The 18,845-nt window shown below is 50.4% G+C and overlaps 2 protein-coding genes and 1 long non-coding RNA gene across 10 annotated transcripts in view; 2 read left to right on the top strand and 1 right to left on the bottom strand.

Annotated features, from left to right (window-relative positions):
- SETDB2 (SET domain bifurcated histone lysine methyltransferase 2) overlaps nt 1–2,741 on the top strand; it is a 35,869-nt gene extending 33,128 nt beyond the window's left edge. For 5 of the 6 annotated variants that reach the window (XM_075919060.2, XM_075919059.2, XM_075919063.2 and 2 more), the window contains one exon: nt 2,464–2,741. In XM_075919060.2, the coding sequence (XP_075775175.2) occupies nt 2,464–2,581 (118 nt within the window). In that variant the 3' untranslated portion in view covers nt 2,582–2,741. The remainder of the gene's footprint in view (nt 1–2,463) is intronic. The other variant, XR_012900676.2, reaches the window with a different exon arrangement.
- Nucleotides 2,742–6,397: 3,656 nt separating this feature from the next.
- On the bottom strand, nt 6,398–15,322 carry LOC142826501 (uncharacterized). Its single transcript, XR_012900678.2, has 2 exons — nt 15,185–15,322; nt 6,398–7,333 (listed from the first exon to the last, which is right to left on the bottom strand). It is a non-coding gene; the product is annotated as an uncharacterized LOC142826501 (long non-coding RNA).
- Nucleotides 15,323–15,364: 42 nt separating this feature from the next.
- The window catches only part of PHF11 (PHD finger protein 11), a 32,128-nt gene continuing 28,647 nt past the window's right edge, over nt 15,365–18,845 (top strand). The window contains exon 1 of one of the 3 annotated variants that reach the window (XM_075919072.2): nt 15,365–15,502. Coding sequence is in view for 1 of the 3 variants with exons in the window: in XM_075919070.2 (XP_075775185.2) it covers nt 15,521–15,699 (179 nt within the window). In the remaining 2 variants the exon portion in view is untranslated. The other 2 variants (XM_075919070.2, XM_075919071.2) reach the window with 2 other exon arrangements.

The following is an 18,845-nucleotide window of genomic DNA, read 5'->3' on the forward strand; positions in this document are numbered from 1 at the left end:
TGTATAGATGTTTCTCTAATCTGCTCTTAAATATATCCAATGATGGAGATTCCACAGTTCCCTAGGCAATTTATTCCATGACAGGAAGTTTTTCATAATGCCCAACCTAAACCTCCCTTGCTGCAATTTAAATCCATTGCTTCTTGTCCTATCATCAAAGGCCAAGGAGAACAATTTTCTCCCTCCTCCTTGTAACACCCTTTTAGGTATTTGAAACCTGCTATCATGTTCCCTCTCAATCTTCTCTTTTCTAAACTAAACAAACCCAATTATTTCAGTCTTCCCTCACATGTCATATTTTCTAGACCTGTAATCATTTTTGGTGCTCTTATTTGGGCCCTCTCCAATTTCTCCACATCTTGAAATGTGGTGCCCAGAACTGGAGACAATACTCCAGTTGAGGCCTAATCAGGGCAGAGTACAGTGGAAGAATGACTTCTTGTGTCTTTCTCACAAAACTCCTGTTAATGCATCCCAGAATCATATTTGCTTTTTACGAACCAACAGTGTGATGCTGTTTCAAATTTAGCTTGTGGTCCACTATGACCCCTAGATCCCTTTCTGCAGTACTTCTTCATAGACAGTCGCTTTCCATTCTATGTGTGTGAAACTGATTGTTCCTTCCTAAGTAGAGTACTTTGTATTTGTCCTTATTAAACTTCATCCTATTTATCTCAGACCATTTCTCCAGTTTGTCTGGATCGTTTTGAATTATGACCCTATCTTCCAAATCACTTGCAACCTCTCCCAGCTTGGTATTGTTACTCCAAGAATATTCTCACTGGAGACCACCCAGGGTTACACTAGTATGGGTTTATTGTTTGAGGAATTAGCACTCCACTATTTGCACTACAAAACTAGAACTGCCACTAAAGGTATAAACTAAAGAAGATAGAGTTGCCACCAAGATTTAAACTAAAGAAGATACAGAGCTCTCTCTCTCTCACTCACACACTCACACACTCACACACACACACACACACACCTCCATTCATCATATGGGTTACACACACACACACACACACACACACACCTCCATTCATCATATGGGTTGCAGAAGGAGCCAAGGCATGTAGCTCATGGGGGTCTGTCTGCTCATCATGGCTTGGGAAGCTGGTCAGAAGGAGAGACACTGGCTTTAGAAAGGAATTTCTCAGGAGCAGGGAAAGAAAGAGAAGAAAGTCTCACATGTGTTCCCTCTCTTTATATAGTGTCTGAATGGCTCCTGTGACTCATTTACCACATCATCTGGGTGCATGCCCAGACTTCCCTTTATCCAGCAAAAGCAGCACTCTGTGATAACTCATCACCATGTGCTCCATTGTTCCCAGTCTTCTTCAAACACTCTCACACTCAGGAGAATTCACTTTAGAGCAAGTTAAAAGCAAAGTAGCTGAGAGTGAGAAAGTTGCAGCTTACAGTAAGTTTCTGAGAGTTACAAGGATTACAAAGTTTGACAAAGATCACAATGAGTTGCAAGGTTTGACAAAAATCACAATGAGTTGCAGTTTAAAGCCTCAGACCTTAAAGTTTAGTGTAGTTTCAGAAAATGCGTGTGTATAAATCAAGTAAGCTCAGGAGGAGGCTTTTTTTATGCAACAGGTATCATCTGCAGACTTAATAAGCGTACTCTCTATGCCAATATCTAAATCGTTGATGAAGATATTGAACAGAACTGGTCCCAAAACTGACCCCCTGCAGAACCCCACTTATTATGCCCTTCCAGCATGACTGTGAAACATTAATAACTACTCTCTGAGACTGGTTATCCAGCCAATTATGCACCCACCTTATAGTAACCCCATCTAAGTTGTATTTCTTAAGAACAGCCATACTGGGTCAGACCAAAAGTCCATCCAGCCCAGTATCCTGTCTTCCAACACTAGCCAATGCCCCCAAAGGAGTATACAGAACAGGGAATCAACAAATGATCCCTCTCCTGTCATCCATTTCTAGCCTCTGGCAAACAGAGGCCAGAGACACCATTCCTACCTATCCTGGCTAATAGCCATCGATGGACCTAACCTCCATGAATTTATCTAGTTAACCCTGTTAAAGTCCTGGTATTCACAACATCGGTTTCCCTAGTTTAGTGATAAGAAGGCCGTGTGAGACTGTGTCAAATGCTTTATTAAAGTCTAGGTATGCCACGTCCACCGCTTCTCCCTTATCCACAAGACTTGTTAACCTATCAAAGAAAGCTATCAGATTGGTTTGACATGATTTATTCTTTACAAATCCATTCTGGGTGTTATCGATCACCTTATTATCTTCCAGATGTTTGCAGATGAATTACTTATTTGTTCCATATCCAATGTATGGTATTCCAGAATTTGCTTAATGATAAAGTCCAGTTAGTGAAACTAGATTATTTCTACTGCCATTCAGATATTTGTGCTGAATTTTAGCATAGAAGTTGATTCAATTAACTATATATTAACTGACAGTGTTTTTGTTTCCTAGGCATGTGAAAACTGGAACTGAACTCACATGGGATTATGGTTATGAAGCTGGAAGCATGCCGGAGACAGAGATCTCCTGTCACTGTGGGGTTCAGAAGTGCAGGAAAAAGATATTATAGACAAATTTTTACAGCTACATCCATGTCCTGTAAATTTGAAATTCACTTGTAGGAAAAGACTATGCTGTGTGCAGCAGAAGTACAACTCTCCAGTGGATTCATACAAACCTATATGCTAGACTAATGTAAACCCCTCCAAGTAAAGTACCTGTGTAGATGAGATGTGTGAATCTGATTATTTTAAAATATGCCACTGGTTGTTTTTTTATATGTAACAGAAGAAAGGTGTTTGTCATGAGAAAAAGCACAAAACATTATCAAGGTTATTTCTTTGCTCTAGGCTTCTTTTTTCTTAATCAAAAATGGAACCCAGTGGCAATGTATTTAGTAAGACAGTGGTACCCAACCGCCAGTCTGCGGACCCCTGCCTGCCGGGCTGCAGCACACTGCCGAGCCATGTCCCTAGCTGCTAATGAGTCCTGCCTGCTGGGGTTCCCCATGCAGCTGCAGGGTGAGTGGCCCAGCAGGCAACTGAGTGTACTGTGGCTGGAGCCAGGACTGCAGTTAGGCTGTCCACCGGCCTAATAGTGGCCCTGGTTCCAGCTCTGTTAGCTGCTACACAGCCTGACTGGTGGGGCTGCGTGATGGGTAACTGCAGTGCTCAGCCAGGGCCAAGCGCCGCATGGAGCTTGGCTGCTGTGACACTCAGCAGGGACCTGGCTGCCACAGCTGCCAACCTCCACATGGTGCATGGCCCCAGCTGAGCACCTCAGCAGCTGGGCTCCACGTGAAACTTGGCCCTATCTGAGCACCGCAGCAGCTGGACTCCATGCAGTGCTTGGCCCCGGCTGAGCACTGCAGATGCGCTTTGCAGGGGCCTGACTATCACCACACTCAGCTGGTGCCAAGCACTGCGTGGAGCCTGGCCGCCGCAGCACTCAGCAAGGGCCCAGTATACTGCAGGCTCCATGCAGCCCTCCTGCCACACAGGGAAGTGTTCTGCGTTCAGCTGGCGGCTGGGAGGCAGCAGCAGGGCTAGGTGAAGGGGCAAGGGGCTCTAAGAGGTAGAAGAGGCTGACACTGAGGGGCACAGTGACATCCAGGATGGGCAGCTGGCACTGTGGAGTTCTGGGGGTAGGGCTAGTAGTGAGGGGGCTGGGAGGCAAGGCTGGCACTAGGGACAGGGCTAATATTGGGGGCTGGCACGGGGATCCGGGGGGATTGGGTGCTCTGAAAACAGGAGGCTGGCACGGAGGAGTTTGAGGCAGGGGGGCTGGCACTGGGAGAGGTTGGGTGCAGGGGACTCTGGGGTCAGTGGCTGGTGCTGGGGTAGGTTGTAGAGGGGTGAGGAGTTCTAGGAGTTAGGGCTGGCTCTGGGGGCCACGGCTTTTTATACCACAGAGCAGCAAATCTATTCATAAACTTTTTGCAGACCAGTAATATTTTATTTGCATGTCTGAATATTCATTTGCATAATAAATATGCAAATAAAATGTCACCTGCCCGCCAAAAGTTTGTGAATGGGTTGCCCGTAAAAAATGTTGGGAACCATTGTACTAAGATGGAAAGCAGTGTTGAATATTGCACCCTAAGGTGGATAAAATCAATTTAAAAAAAATCATTACTTAAATTGGATTTTTTTAATTGTCAAAATACTAAATTTTTCATTTAAAAATAACAGCTACAATTAAATCTGATCACAAACATGGTACACATACACTTACAGTCTCATTAAAAAGGGAATTAATGATTTTAGTCTGTCCACTCTTACCACTAGTTCTTGCTTCCTGAAAGTTCTGGGCTTTCAATTTCTGCTTCTCAGGAGACTAAAAAGTCACATGTACAAAGAAAGATACAAGCTGGATAGGATTGTTTTTGTTCTGTGCTTATGTGGTGATGGATCTTGACCAAGCATGCCTTATTAGTTAAGGCAGCGGTCTGTGGACTGATTTTTTCAGGAAGAACAGCTCTTGCACAAGAGGGGGCTTTTGTGCAAAAAGCCGTCTACACCTCCTTTTTGCGCAAAACCCCCTCTTGCGCAAAAATGGCCCCTAATTCATTACGCAAATGAAGCATGGCAATATTCTACTCTGCACTTCATTTGCATAAGCTTTTTAGGGAAAAGGGTGCAGTATAGACTTAGCCTTCATGAATAGGTTTGCTGGTCTGCGGTATAAAAAAGGTTGGGAACCACTGAGTTAAGACATTGTCTTAAACAGGGCTCGACAAATTATGCAAAACCCTCCAGACAAAAAATGGACTTGCCACCGCCCCCCACCGCGCAGGTGCGCACCACCAGAGAACGGGACGACTGGGACGGCATGTTTGTTTGTCAGTTATGGCTGCGGTTATTGATGTTTGTCATTCTTTGTCATTTTGACATGGTCTCAAAAACTTCAGTGAAAGTTTTCATAGGCGTGCGCAGCACATTTCATTAGGGTGTGCATCCAAAGAATTTTTTTTAAATGTACTCTTTGACCCCCATTAGCCACACCCCTGACCACTGTTAGCCATGCCTCTTGAGGTATCACTCTCAGGGCAAGATGGACACATGACCAGAAGTAAAAGGTGTCATGTGACCCCCCTCTAAGGACTTTCCCACCATCCTCCTACCAATAGGGATTAGTTTGGCCCCCACCAAACCCTCGTCATGCAACTATCCTGCAATTTCATTAACCCAATGTGTGTGATATTAACTAGGGGGCGGAGAGGTTGGGGGAAGTGTTCCTCTAAGAGTTTCCTCCCATGAGCAGAATAAATTTTGTGCTGTGCACCAGTACTGAGTTCATGTGGTTTGTTTGGATGTGCCACTGTGGCACCCAAGTTATTAATAAATACCTTATAAACCTCTACCTTTTCCCTCTGCTGCCATGTTTCCTTCCTTGCTCCATCAGCTCCCCTGGTGCCTGCTGCCCCCCAACCCCTCACCCTCCTCTGCTGCCCTTCTCACTGCCCTCAGCTTTCCTGAGACCCCCCCCACCAGCCCTTCTCCCCCCCCCCCCCCGGGCCCACTCCTCCAGTAGCCCCACTCTGACCATGTTAGCTACCCCTCCTCATCTTCTCTCCTAACACCTCCCTCTACACACCTGCCCTGCCTCTCTCCTCTGGTCCCTCCCCTGCAGGTGTCTGCCCTTCTGCTTCAGCCCCAGAATCCCCTGGCACCTGCACGCTCCTGGTATCTCCCCCTTCCTTCACTGCCCCTACCCCATTTGCCTTCTTTTTCCCTAATGCCCACCCCCTCACCACCGTCTGCCCCCATTCCCCTCATGCCCTTGTGCCCTCACACATGCCTTGCTCCATCTCCACCTTCCTCGTGCCCACCCCTTCTTTCAAGCCTTCTCCCAGCACCTCCCCTTCCCCCCTCTAGCTCCCAATGCCCTTAACCTCTCCTCTCCCAGCATCACCCTGTGTCCCCTCCCACTGACACCTCCCCTCCTGCCCTTTTCCTCATTATCTCCATTTGGCCCCCTGGCATTTGTCTCTCCTGCACCCCTGTCCCTTGGTGCCTTCCCTTTTCTTTTTCTGACCTCCTCCCCTTCCCTCCCCTCCCCTCTGTACAAGCTCCTTCCCCCTATTTTCCCCCCTTCCTTTCCCCTCCCCTACCTGGCTTCTGCCTTCCAGTTTGCGGGGCTGCCGGAGCCTTTTTTTAATCCGGCGGTTGCCGGCCGTGATGTCACGACACCACGTCATGTCAGCGTCCTGGTGTCTGCTGGTGTGTCACCCTCTGGCTCGCACCCCACCTCCTTGTGCTGGAGCTGCATGCAGGCAGCCCAGCGCCAAGAATCGCGGCACTTACCCCTCTCCAGCAGCACTCCACTTTTTCACCTGGCCGGCGGCTTGTTAGAAGGGACTACCAAAGACCAACAAGGCACCATAGATGAAAAGATTGCTTGGTTCATTCATGCCACAAATTCTTCTTTTCACATTGTTAACAATAAACACCTTAACAACTCAACCAAAGACCAGGCTACACTACACCTGGTAGAGCAGACATTGGTGTAAGATTGTCAGATAAAATGTATGAGAAGGAATGTAAATGGTGTACAAGAAATACAGAGGGGAAGCTTGTTAGTTTGATGGGTGGAGTAATATACACAATGATTTAGTAATATGTGCGTCTATACAACAGAAGATGGAGTTGAATATCTTTCAGAAACAATAGATACATTGGGAAATACCCACACAACAGAATATTTAAAAGAAATGGTCGTGAAAGCTGTACTAAAATGTGAACAAAAACTTAACTGTCACACACACAGTTTTGTCACAGACAATGCTGTAAACATAGCAAAGATGAGAAGATACTTAGAATAAATGGAAGGATGCTCCTTAATATATGGCTGCAGTGTGTCTTCTCCAGGAATAAAAGAAAACGTTAAAGTCACCAAATACTTCTGTAACAATCATTTAGGTTGAGGGTCTCGCTGGACCAACTGTTTCCCAGCACTGCGGGGGCCTTGGTGTCCCCGGGGGATGGGGAAGGGGTGGAGGGTGATGAGGGTGTGGAGGAAGAAGCAGGAGTGGGAGGAGGAGCAGTAGCTGGGGAGGCAGAAGGCACTGGAGCAGCAGGAGACAGCATGCTCTGTACCAGGGTCTGCAGGTGCTGGCAGATGGCACGGCCCTGGGCAAGCTACTCCCGCTGGAGCTGCAGGTCTTCTTGCACCCAGTGCTGGAGGGTGCAGTGCAGGGCTCACAGTGCCCCCAGGTGCTCCTGTTGGTACCCCTCCACTGCAAGGGTGGTCCTGCGAAGCCCTTGGGTGCGGAAGGATGTCCCGGGTGGGGTGGTGTGTCCTGCACATGCACCTGGTGCGGCTGTGAAGAAACAAGAGAATTGGTCAGTTATCCTTGGGGACACAGTGGGTGAAGCCTGGCCCCCCTCTGCAAGGCGAGGATGACTGTGCCCTGCACCATCAGAGCCAATGTGCTTGCACTGAGGCCATGTTTGGAATGTCCTACTATACCTGGGAGTGGGAGCTACTCAAGACCACACCAATGGCCCTGTGCTGTATGCAGCGTTGGCCTGAGCCATTTTGGTGCCCCGGGCCCAGGCGCGCGATGCCGCCCCCAGGTGCACGGCGCATGCGTGGGCCCGCCCCTGGGGCGCATGGCGTATGCACTGTCCGGCTACGGCCGCTGGCACGCAGCCCAGGGCCCGCCCCCGGGGAGCACGGCACATGCGCTGCCCAGCCTGGCCCGGCCACCGCTGCTGCCTGCAGCCTGGGGCAGGCCGCGCCTGACCGTGCAGGGCCCCGCGGCCGTGGGGGGAAGGGCGCTGCTGGCCAGTGCCGCGGAGATGGGGGGGCCGGCGCTGCGGGAGCTGGGCATGTGATGCCTGATGACAGCTATGAGGAATGCTCTGCGCCCCTTATAGCTGCCATCAGGCACCCCCTATAGGTTGGCGCCCTGAGCAGCTGCCCCGCTAGCCCATCCCTTAGTCCAGCCCTGGCTGTATGTAGTCTGTGTAGCGTGGCCTTGTAGAGGGAGGGCGTCCTGCTGTCCCCCACCCAGGAGTCAGGAGACTGTCGTGCTTTTTCATACATATACGCATGTGGCTAACAGGGTGTTAGACGGTGGCCGGAGCAGTGAGTGGTCTGTGAGCCCTATCTGATTGTATTTCTTGGGGTGTTGGGACGAGTGCTGCTAAGCGGTTTAGTCCCGCAATGGTTGACAACCCCGTTGCCAATTGGGTCGGGTAGGCAAAGCTGTTTCCCAAGACAACCTCCACTCCAGTCAAAACATACTTCCATCTCTGTCTGGTGGAGGGTAATGGGCCAATGTAATCAATTTGCCAGGTTGCCCATAGTGTTTTTCCCTCTCGTATTCTGGCAAATCGCTGTCCCTTGTTAATGTGCTTTCGGGTCTCAGCACAAAGAGCACAAGCTTGTACTAAGTCCCTAGCTTGCTGATGGGTAATAGGCCACCCCCTGATATGTGCCTGCCTCACCAGTTCCTCATTCCCTGTATGCCCCCGAGTCTCGTGTAGCCATGTGTGCTTCTAGACTGGCAAGATTTTGCGCAAAAGTGTCTGCTTTTGTGCAAAAATTTGCCAACTGTCTACACTGGCCGCTTGATTTTGTGCAAGAGCACTGACGTTCTACTGTCTGAAATCAGTGCTGCTTGCGCAAATGCTTTGACGCTCCCGTTCAGGAAAAAGCCCTCTTGCGGAAATGATTTTGCACAAGAGGGCCAGTGTAGACAGGCAGCTAAGACATTTTGTGGAAAAGCAGGCTAAACGGAAAAAAGTTTGGAGACTCCGTAGCCATAGTCAGCTCCTGGACTTCCTAGTAACCCGAGCCCCCTTAAAGCAGACGCAGGCTGCTGAGGTCACGAGGCAGGAGCCCTTCTTGGACCTCTGGCCACAGCTCTGCCACGTGGCCCCTGCTGTCCCCAACACCACCCAAGACCACGATGGCAGCTCCAGGGGGGGATCAGGCACCCACACCCCCAGCACAGGAGGACTCCAGGGCCAGAACGCAGACAGCACAGGAGGACCCAGCAGGGCCATCCAGCCCGGACCCTGGAGCAAGTCTGGGCTAAAGTCAAGAACTGCGCCTGGGCTATGTCCAGGCCAGCGAGGGCCAGGGGGCGGGAGCCAACACCTGCCCCCACTACCGACGGCTCCATGCCATCCTGGGCCGGCCAGCCAGCACCGCAGGGACCGGACGTCCCCGTGGACACCTGCATGCGCCCCCGTCACCAGGACCACTGAGGCAGGGGAAGGAGACACCAGCAGTGAGTCGGAGGACAAGGCCAGCACTGCCACCCTGCAGGCCCCCTCCGGCAGCCCTGACGTCTCCCGTGCGTCCTTGGAGGCCGGGGAAGGATCCACCGGTGAGTGTTGCACTTTGCACTCACAAGGGCGGGGAGGGGGAGCCAGGTGCCCGGAGTGGGGAGGAGGAGAGCACATCACTCAGACCACATGAGCTGCATGGGCTGTGTAGCATTAGGCAATATGCAGCATGTGCAACCATGTGTCTGCAGCAGGCAGCTCCAGGGCACGCCTGTGACCGTGCTGCTCACAGACATCTGGCGGGACCGGGGGGAAGGGTGGATGCCAGTTGGAACCAGCCAGGGCCCCAGGGGCTCAGGCCAGAGCCCGCACCTCCGTAAGGGTGCAGCATGCAGAATGGCACACTGTCCTATGCCTGGCTGAGAGTCACAGTCAGCTGCTCCTGGGAAAACCGCAGCATCACAGCCCGTAAGCGTGGTCCCCACTGAGCCCCTCGCCTGTTCCCGGTGCCTTGGCTGGCCCCCTGAGGGAAGTCCCCACTGCGGCCACACATGGGCTAAGTGTGTGAGGGCTAGCGGGGTGCAGCTTCACTTTCCTGCCATAGGGCATAGGACATTCCTGTAGCTCCCATGGTGAGGTATAGGTGGAACGGGGCATTGGGATCGATTGGACCCAGAGCTTGATATGTGTGTATCTCGCTTATTAGCTGCCGCAAAGCTTCCTCATGTGCACTTCCTCGGAGGTGTCTCCCCCTATCAAGATGTCATCTATGTATTGTAGGATTTGGACGCTCAGCGGCATAGTTAAACCGTCCAAAACTTTTGATAGCGCCCCATGGCAAATTGTGGGGGAATGTTTGTACCCTTGTGGCATACGTGTGAAGGTATATTGAACACCCTTTCATGTGAAGGCAAATCTATCCCTATCTGTGGGTTGCAGGGGAACCATGAAAAACATGTCCTTCACATCTAGCACAGCTAGCCACTGTTTGTTCCATGTTTGTATGTTGTTCACTATGTCTACAATGTTGGGGACTGCTGCTGTTAAAGGGCCAGTGTTCCTATTTAACTTCCTGTAATCTATTGTGAGTCTCCATTTACCATTAGGATTCTTAACTGGCCATACTGGTAAATTGTACGGGGAGTGTGTCCGAATTAATATGCCCCATTTCTCCAGGTCTCTGATTAGCTCTGTGACAGGAGTTATAGCTTCAGCGGGAATACTGTATTGTTTTACACTGGTTACAGCTGATGGTGGGAGGGCAGGAGTTTGGGCTAGCAGGTTAATGTTATAGAAGGGAGCTCTTCCCTCATCCAGGACTGTTGCACTGGTTTACAGCCAGCTGCAAATGCCCACCTTTCCCCATTAATAATTCCCTCTTTGCCCCTCAGGATGTCCATGCCGAGTATGTTGGCATTCCCGAGTATTATCTCGTGCTTGGGGCTGTTAGTAGGGGGCCAGGGGGATATTTAGCTTTACTTTGACTAAGAGATAAGGCACAATAGTGCCATTTACCCGTGACCAGTACCTGCTTCCGGCCAGCAGGTGGAGGGCCAGGAAAGCTTTCTCGTTTGATCATTGTTAGTTGAACTCCCGTGTCTATTAAGAAATACACAGCAATTTTATCATTAACTGTTACTGAGATTCGGGGGGTCTTTGTTGGAGCGTTCCTCCTCTGCTGATTTGAGCTCATTATTGCAGAGAAAGGTTCGACCCCCACCACTTAGTTTCCCTGGTCGATTTCAGCTGAGGGCGTCAGCTCACATAATTGCTGCCATAGTGGCATGTGTAGAGGGTATCTGAGCCTGGGAGAGCGCTAGGAATTACAGCAGTCTTCCCCCGCTCTATGCCCTTTGAGGAGGCCAGGAGCTGTAGTTTCCCAGTTGGCAATCTTTGTAACAGGTCTCTGGGATATCCTAAATCCAGACACTTTTTCCACAGCTTACTCCTCTGTTCCCTTTCCTCAGGAGTGGCCTCACATCTGGGCTTAAAGCCCCCTTTCCTGTCTCCAGGGTCCCCTTTCAAGTGCTGTACCCTCACTTTAGTCTGGGGCGTCTCATCTTCTCCAAGCTCTCGGAGGTCCCACTGCAAAGACTCAAATAATGTCTGGTAGGAAGGTCCCTGGTCTCGGGCAAGGTTTCTCATGGCTAGTGCTATCGCTTTATAGGACCCGGGAGCTCCCTTCAGTATAGGTCTCATGTCTGCTACTCTGACTCTCTGCTCCCCTGGGCTCTCTTCCTCCTCTCTGTTCCCAGGACCGTCTTGGTGAAGCATAGCCACTATCGATACTGTTTGCAGGGCCTTCCTAAGCTCATCCTCATTAGTCCACGGGGTGCTAAGGGGTTCGCCTCTATCGGCGTGGTGGATTCCCCGAGCCCATGTACAAGCAAAAGTCCAGATCGATTTTGGACCTTCCCCAGGTCTGGGGCTAAGGAATACCCCTGCGCCCAGATTCACTCTCTTGCACTCTTGGGAGGACAACTGTGTGTGACCAGCCCCTGTGTCCCATATTCTAGTTAGCCATTCCACTACTCCTTCCCCGGGCTTCTTTATAAATTCGTCCTGCAGCTTTTTAAGCTCTGCAGGCTCATAGCTCCGTGTAGTCCTACGGGTGGGTCATTCCTTTCTACTATTACTATTATCCCCACTGGCTGAGGGAGCATCACTATCTTTATCCTTATTAGCCCCCTCTCTGGTTCCATCTGCCCCATAGAACACATCTTCCTGGAAGGTGACAATAGGTCTCATCTGAACTGCAGACTTCCTCATCTCATGGGAGGGGTGAGTGAAACACTCATCCTCGGAGGAGTCTTAGATATCTCCATCCCACTCCTCCGGGTCTAACCAGAGAGCAGCCTCCACTTTGGCTCTGTTAATGCTCCGTGGTTTGCTCTCTATTTTTGGTCTCCGTTCTGCTCCCTCCTTTTCTACCAGTGGAACGAGGCGCTGTTCTATTGGTGCACATCATTATTCAGTAGCCGTACCCGGGTGTCTAAGTTCTGGCACCATTGCTGTAACTTATTTCTCTCCCTCTGGACTTTCTCTAGTTCTGTTCCTAGGTCCCAGTGGCTCTTATATGCTGCCTGCAGCACACCTTTTAATAACCAGATGCAGACTCCCTTTCCTCTCCCCTTCTTTAACTTGCAGGCAGTTCTCCACTTACAAAACTGCAACCACAATTCTTCAGGATTTCCCCAATCCTTTTCTAACATTTGTTTATCCCATTTTGGGTCACCCCAACCTTCCTCAGCAACATTCTTTTTTACTTTACTGAAATCAGTATTTACCATGACTGGCTTCATGTTGCTGTATTTAAACTGATAACACAATCCTGCCGACTATGCCAATTCTGTTAGCCGGTGGCCAGGGCAGTGAGTGGTTTGTGAGCCCTATCACACACCCGAGTCTTCAACTGCTAAGACAAAAGTCCCTTCGCAGCAGGCAGCCAGGAAAGCTGACGGGCGCCCTAAGAGTTTGCCCCGTGGAGGCGGCACAACCCAACTTTGATTATTGTCAAGTAGCAGAGGGGTAGCCGTGTTAGTCTGAATCTGCAAAAGCGGCGAGGAGTCCTGTGGCACCTTATAGACTAACAGAAGTGTTGGAGCATAAGCTTTCGTGGGCAAAGACCCACTTTATCAGATGCATGTAGTGGAAATTTCCAGAGGCAGGTATAAATAAACTTTCTTGGTATCCAGATCAGCTACTAGAAGTGGGCCTCATCCTCCCTGATTGGATTCACCTCGTTATCTCTAGCCTGATTCTGGCCTGCATATTTATACCTGCCACTGGAAATTTCCACTACATGCATCTGACGAAGTGGGTCTTTGCCCACGAAAGCTTATGCTCCAACACTTCTGTTAGTCTATAAGGTGCCACAGGACTCCTCGTCGCTTTTAATTATTGTGTGGTTAAATGCCATTCCACAACAGTACAATAAACAATCCAGCATTGGCTGTGCTGCTCAAGAAGGGAAGGGAGATTCTATTGGGAACTATTGTTCCTAAATTTGAAATGTAATGTTTTCCAAAAGTTAGTCTTTCAGAAGGATAGCCATGTTAGAGTATGTCTACACTTCATTCCTCTCTCAAGAGAGGAATGAAAATGCAGACATCCGAAATTGGAAATGAAGCGGGGATTTAAATATCACATGATTCATTTGCATAATCGCGTTATGGCACTATTTCAAAATAGCGCTATTTTGAGAGGAAAAATGGGGTTATTTTGAGAGAAAACCCTTGTCTCGAAATAACCCTTACTCCTCAAAAAATGAGGTTTAAGGGTTATTTCAAGGGAAGAGTTTTCCTCAAAATAACCGTGTTTTTTCTCTCGAAATAGCGCTGGAAATGTCCCATACTTAGCTTTTGATGTCAATGAGGTGTTAAATATAAGGAAGATTGGTTTATAATGGGCAAGCTAGTTAATGCCTGTCTTCAGGCCTAGGGAAACTGTGCCAAATTTGTGCGTGAAGGTCAATTCAGCACTCTCTCTCTGTAGTTAGCTTGTAAAATTCTTTTGTAGAAAAAAAGTTACTTTTAAATCCATTAATGAGTGCCCAGGCAAGCTAAAATGTCCCCAGTTCTGATATCTTAATTATCTTTTTATCCTTTGTCCTAGAGACTGTCCAGTTTGGCCAATATACATGACAGAGGGGCATTGCTGACATTTGATGGCATATTATCACATCAGAGGCTCCTACATCTGCACATCTTCTAATATTGAGACTAATGTGGTTAGGTCCTATGATGGTGACACTTGTGTAGATTTGTGAACAGTGTTGGCAATGGGGTTCATTGCAAGGGTAGGTTCCTGGGTGAGTGTGTCTGAGGTGTGATGTGCGACTACTGGAAAGAATTTGCTTCAAGTTAGGGGGTTGTATGTAGGCAAGGATTGGACTGTCTCCCAAGGCCTGAGAGAGTGAGGGATTTTTTCCAGGATAGGTTGTAAATGGTCAATAATGCACTAGAGGGGTTTAAGATGGGGCTGTAGGTGATGACTAGTGATGTTCTGTTATTTTCCTTTGTTGGGTGTGTCTTCTATAACAAAACCCCAACATCACAGATAAAGAGCAGCATGGGGCAGCAAGCAGGAACCCCCTGTGTGTAATCTCTGAAATGCCCAGCCTGTGTGGGAGTCCAGCTCAGCTGTTCCTCATCTCTCACAAAATTCTGAGATTATACAGAGGTTCTGATGTTATGTCATCCTCATACATTCCAGCATGCACTGCTGAACTACAATATCTTGGCTAATTTAAGTTTGACATTTCTTGCTAATTGTTATTGGGATTATTATTGAAGCTGAGCCTTCCTCTTGGTTGGGAGGCTTTTCTTGGGCATCAAGCAGCTTCAGCTCTTGCTCTCAGCAACTCCAGCTCCCTCCTAAGCAGGGTTTCCAGTCAACTGCTCTGCTGCTGAAAAGCTAGGTTCTCCTTACTTAAGGTTGCAAACTTTTCCTACTGGACACTATTTGTGAATAGCATCCAGTCCAGAAAGCTGGCAACCCTATCAGGATCTTACTCCTATAGCTGGGTTATTATGCACTGGGTCCAGCTGACTTCACTACTGTACCACTCTTTCAATTTTATTATATGTCTTGTGATTTAGTGTGTTTCTTAAGGTCTCAGCTCCTGGAAACAAGAGATTCAGTGAGACTCTCTCTTTTTTTTCCCCTTGGCCACAGAAATATGACCCACGCGCAACCTACCAGCTCCGGGCCCAGAAGGCAATCAACCCCTCTCCCCCCAAATATATTTTTAAACCCTCATGATTGGATCCTGCGTCATCCCCCACCAGCCTGAGCTGCTGAAATCGGCCAAGGCCCCCACCCTGAGCCATCTCCCGTGGGGTGACTCCTCCCACTCGCATCAGGTGACTCTCCCGGTGCCGAGCGAGAATTAGCACGAAACGCCCCTTCGTGCCCCGCTTCCCCCGCCCTACCGGTGCTCTGCCGCTCCGGGCTCCCGGCGGCTGCCCCCTCTCCCCATGCCGTAGGGTTCCGGCAGCGGGAGCCGCCCCTGCCGCGCTCGCCTCCGCAGCTCGAAGCCGGCACTTCGCCGCAGCCAATGAGGCATCAGCCTCCTGCCGCCCGTTCCCCCTTCGCAGCAGCGCCAAGCTCGGGTCAGCTCGGCCCGCGCGGGATTCGAACCCGTCCGCGTCGGCGGGCCCGGCTCAGCATCTCCCCGCCCCTCCGCGGTCTCATTCCGCGGGTGGGGAGCGAGTCGGGCAGGCACCGTTGGGTCAGCGGCTTCGGCAACGGTTAGTGAGCATGCGCAGATGGCTGGTACATGCTCAGTCCCAGGGAATGAGCCGGGTCCATCCGACACTCTCCCCGTCGGGCACGCCCATTTTCTGGCCCCTCCCCCGACCCTTCGGGAGTTTCCAGGATCCTGCCCTGTGTTGAGGCAGACGCAGCAGCTCAGGCGGCGAATCATTGTCCCCTCCCTCCGCCCACGGTAAGTACCATTGGGGTGGGGGGCGAGATCCGGGCTGTGTCCCGTTTTGTGCACCCTCGGTAATGACTGGTTCCCATCCCCCCCCTCACGGCTGCAGCCAATGGGCCGTTCCGCCCCGTCTCCTGGTAGGCGGTGGGGCTGGCAGGGGAGGGGCCCCTAGTATGGGACAGGCTAGGCTGCGGCCACTGGGCTGGCCCTCAGGCGGGGCCGTGCTGACCAATCCTCGCCCCCCCCCCCTCTTCCGGGGAACCTGGGCCAAGCCGGCCTCCTGCCACAGGCCGTCAGAGCCAGCACAGCGCCTCCACCCATCCAGGCGGTCACTCCGCGTGGAGGGTGCCAGGGTGGTGCTTGCGCCACGACGTGCCCTGCACCCCTCTGACCCCTGCGGTGACACAGCCCTTGCTGGATGCCACAACGCACCCTTTGCTGTGCACCACAACACCCCCCTTGCCACGCTCCCTTGAGGAGCCCACAGCACACCCCTTTCACTGGGCACTGGAGCATGTCCTTGCTGGGTGCCAGGATGCTCCTGTCTCTCTCTGGCCTTCACTTTAGCCCTGGCAGAATCCTGTCCATGTCTGTGGTGTCTGCCATATTGGGGTGTCAACGCGCTTGGCACACACCAGTGTGGGAATCCTGCCCTGGCCCTGTGTATCAAATTAAATAGTTGTATAACTGCATACAAAATATTATCACCCTCTCTCTTACTGTGATGCTGGGGTTGAAGGAGACTGATTTGTTACACAGCTGTTTAAAACAAATAGCTGAATAAGTAGGCAGGTAGGGGTTTTCTCATCTGCAGCATGGAGACTTGTTCATTTCAAAACTGCACCAAAGTCTAGACGATACTAACTCTCTTGCGATTACAAATGACATAGAAAGTAACCAGAACTGGAAGAAATGAGAAAAGCAAAACAACTTTCTCCTTTTTGTTTTTTCTCCTTTTGTTTTGAACAAGTCAACAGCAGGTGGTGCAGAGCCAGTTTCTCTTTTGTTCAGTTTCATTTCCTCTCTGACTAGCAAGTGATGACATTATCCTCACGTTCCAAGTGGAGTTCATACATATCCTTTCTCCCTAGTCCCTAAAATATGGCGTTTAACAGTCCCAAAATAAAAGGGAGCTGCTGGTGTTTTACTATCTATGTAGCTGAAATTTGAAAGTAGCAAATAACTAGACTAGAGAATGCTGTGTTAGGGTGATAGTCAGCATTTTGGCCAACACATAATATTGAACTGGAAGGTCAGCAGTAGGGAGCCCTGCAGGGCTGGCAGGGCAGCAGACTGCCTGCGGCGAGTTGCTGGTGTGGCCGCCCAGCACACGGTAGCGGGGCTGCCCAGCAAGGCTGGGAAACTTGGCATCTGGCTGCCTGGCGGGGCTGGGAGCTGCAGCAATGGTAGTAGTGGCCCAGTGATGCTGGGAATTGCTGCTGTGGCAGCAGCCCAGTGGGGTCCGGAGTGGTGTCGCACAGTTGCCTGGGGGATCCAAGAGCCCCGGTGAATGGCTGCTGCAGGGGCCCAGAGTGGCAGTGTGCAGCTGCCCCTGAGGGGGAGGGGCAAAACCCCTGATGTGTGAAGAGGGGGTGGCAAGAATCCTAGTACACAGCTGCCTGGGGGACCCGAGAGCTGTGGCGCACAGCTGCCTGGGGGATTGGCAGGGTGGCAGACCTTGCAGCAGGTGGGGAGCCAGCTGGGAGCCCAGCAGGCAAGGCTAGAGCTGGAGGGGGACAGCGGCGGGGGGGGGGGGCCAGAAATGACCACCCCTTGTCCAGCAAAATCCCTCATCTGGGACTGTTTAGGTCCCCATGCTGCCAGACCAGAGAGGTCCAATCTGTAGATACTTCCATGAGACATATGTTCCTCCCATTTATGTACTCTTGATGTCCACTTCTGTACCTGCATGCAAACTCCCATTTGGGATTTTTTGAATGTAACACAGAGACAAACATTAAAAATGGGGAACAACCAATTTAAAAAAAAAGAAATATCTTTAGAAGGGAGCTGCTTTACTTCTTTTATCTGAAATTGACCAATTTTAGTTTAATGAATGGATCCTGGTAGTACCCTGGTGAAGTATAATTGCACAAGGAAACTGAATCACAGAAAGGTTTGGTGCCCAAAGTCACACAGCATCTGTGTCAGAGCCAGGAACAGAACCCAGGTTCCCTGACTCCCGGTGCCAAGTATGAACACTTACAAGAAAGTTTCCTTCATTATTATTTTGCAGTTTCATTTTACACTATTGGAATGCTCTTTTCAGTCTGCAGATAAATACTAAATATTATTTGCTAATGTAGGAATTTTTTTCTTCATAGTGCTTAGCAAAGTGGAGGTAGTTCTGTGATTTAGATAATGCTGAACAGTGTTCTGTGTATGGGTCTGTAAGAAGACAAACTCTCCCTAAGGAGCTTTCTATCTAAGAACTATTTCCTGCAGCTGGCTCCACACAGGTAGACACATGTACTCTGGCAGATCCAGTTCCAGGCTGTAGCCCTAAATAGACAGCATACAGGAGCTGGAGATAGATAGTACAAGCCTCTTTCTCTTTTCTTCTATTATCCCTTCTTTGTGTGGCATTTGTTTTTATCTGGGCTTTTTTGGTCATAGTTAGCCTTTATGTAAGGGATGTCAATGTGGAGCCAAGTACACGATTACCCAATGAGCCTGGGCATATGGTTAATCCTATTGACTACACACACTTCCCCCTCCCTGCAGCTGCCTCTGTGTCAGAGGCAACGGGGGGGGGGGGGGGGGGAGGGGGAAGAAGGAGGAAGGGAAAGCTGGTGATTGTGGGGAGCCATTGTTACCTCTCTGTTAGAGGAGGCTGCTGCAGAGCAGCCGCTGTCCACAACAGGCCCAGGCTCACCATGGACAGAGGCTGCTCCGTGGGATGCCAGCGCACCCTCTGTCTGCGGGGAGCTCAGCAGCAGCTGATTTTTAAACTAGCTCCCCTTGCAGATCAGCTCTCGCCTGCCACTCCGCACTGCTGCCTCTGACACTGAGGTATCAGCATGGAGTAACAAGGGGCTCGCTGGCAGTAGGGCCAGGAGCACACTGACTGCTGGCCCCACCCCCGGGATATCGAATAATTGTGTAACCGCTAAAGTTTAATGCAGTTACACAATCATTCAGTTACATGATATCTAAAA

This window comes from Pelodiscus sinensis, chromosome 1 (genome assembly GCF_052426305.1).
Source record: "Pelodiscus sinensis isolate ZL-2025 chromosome 1, ASM5242630v1, whole genome shotgun sequence".
NCBI lineage: Eukaryota > Metazoa > Chordata > Testudines > Trionychidae > Pelodiscus > Pelodiscus sinensis.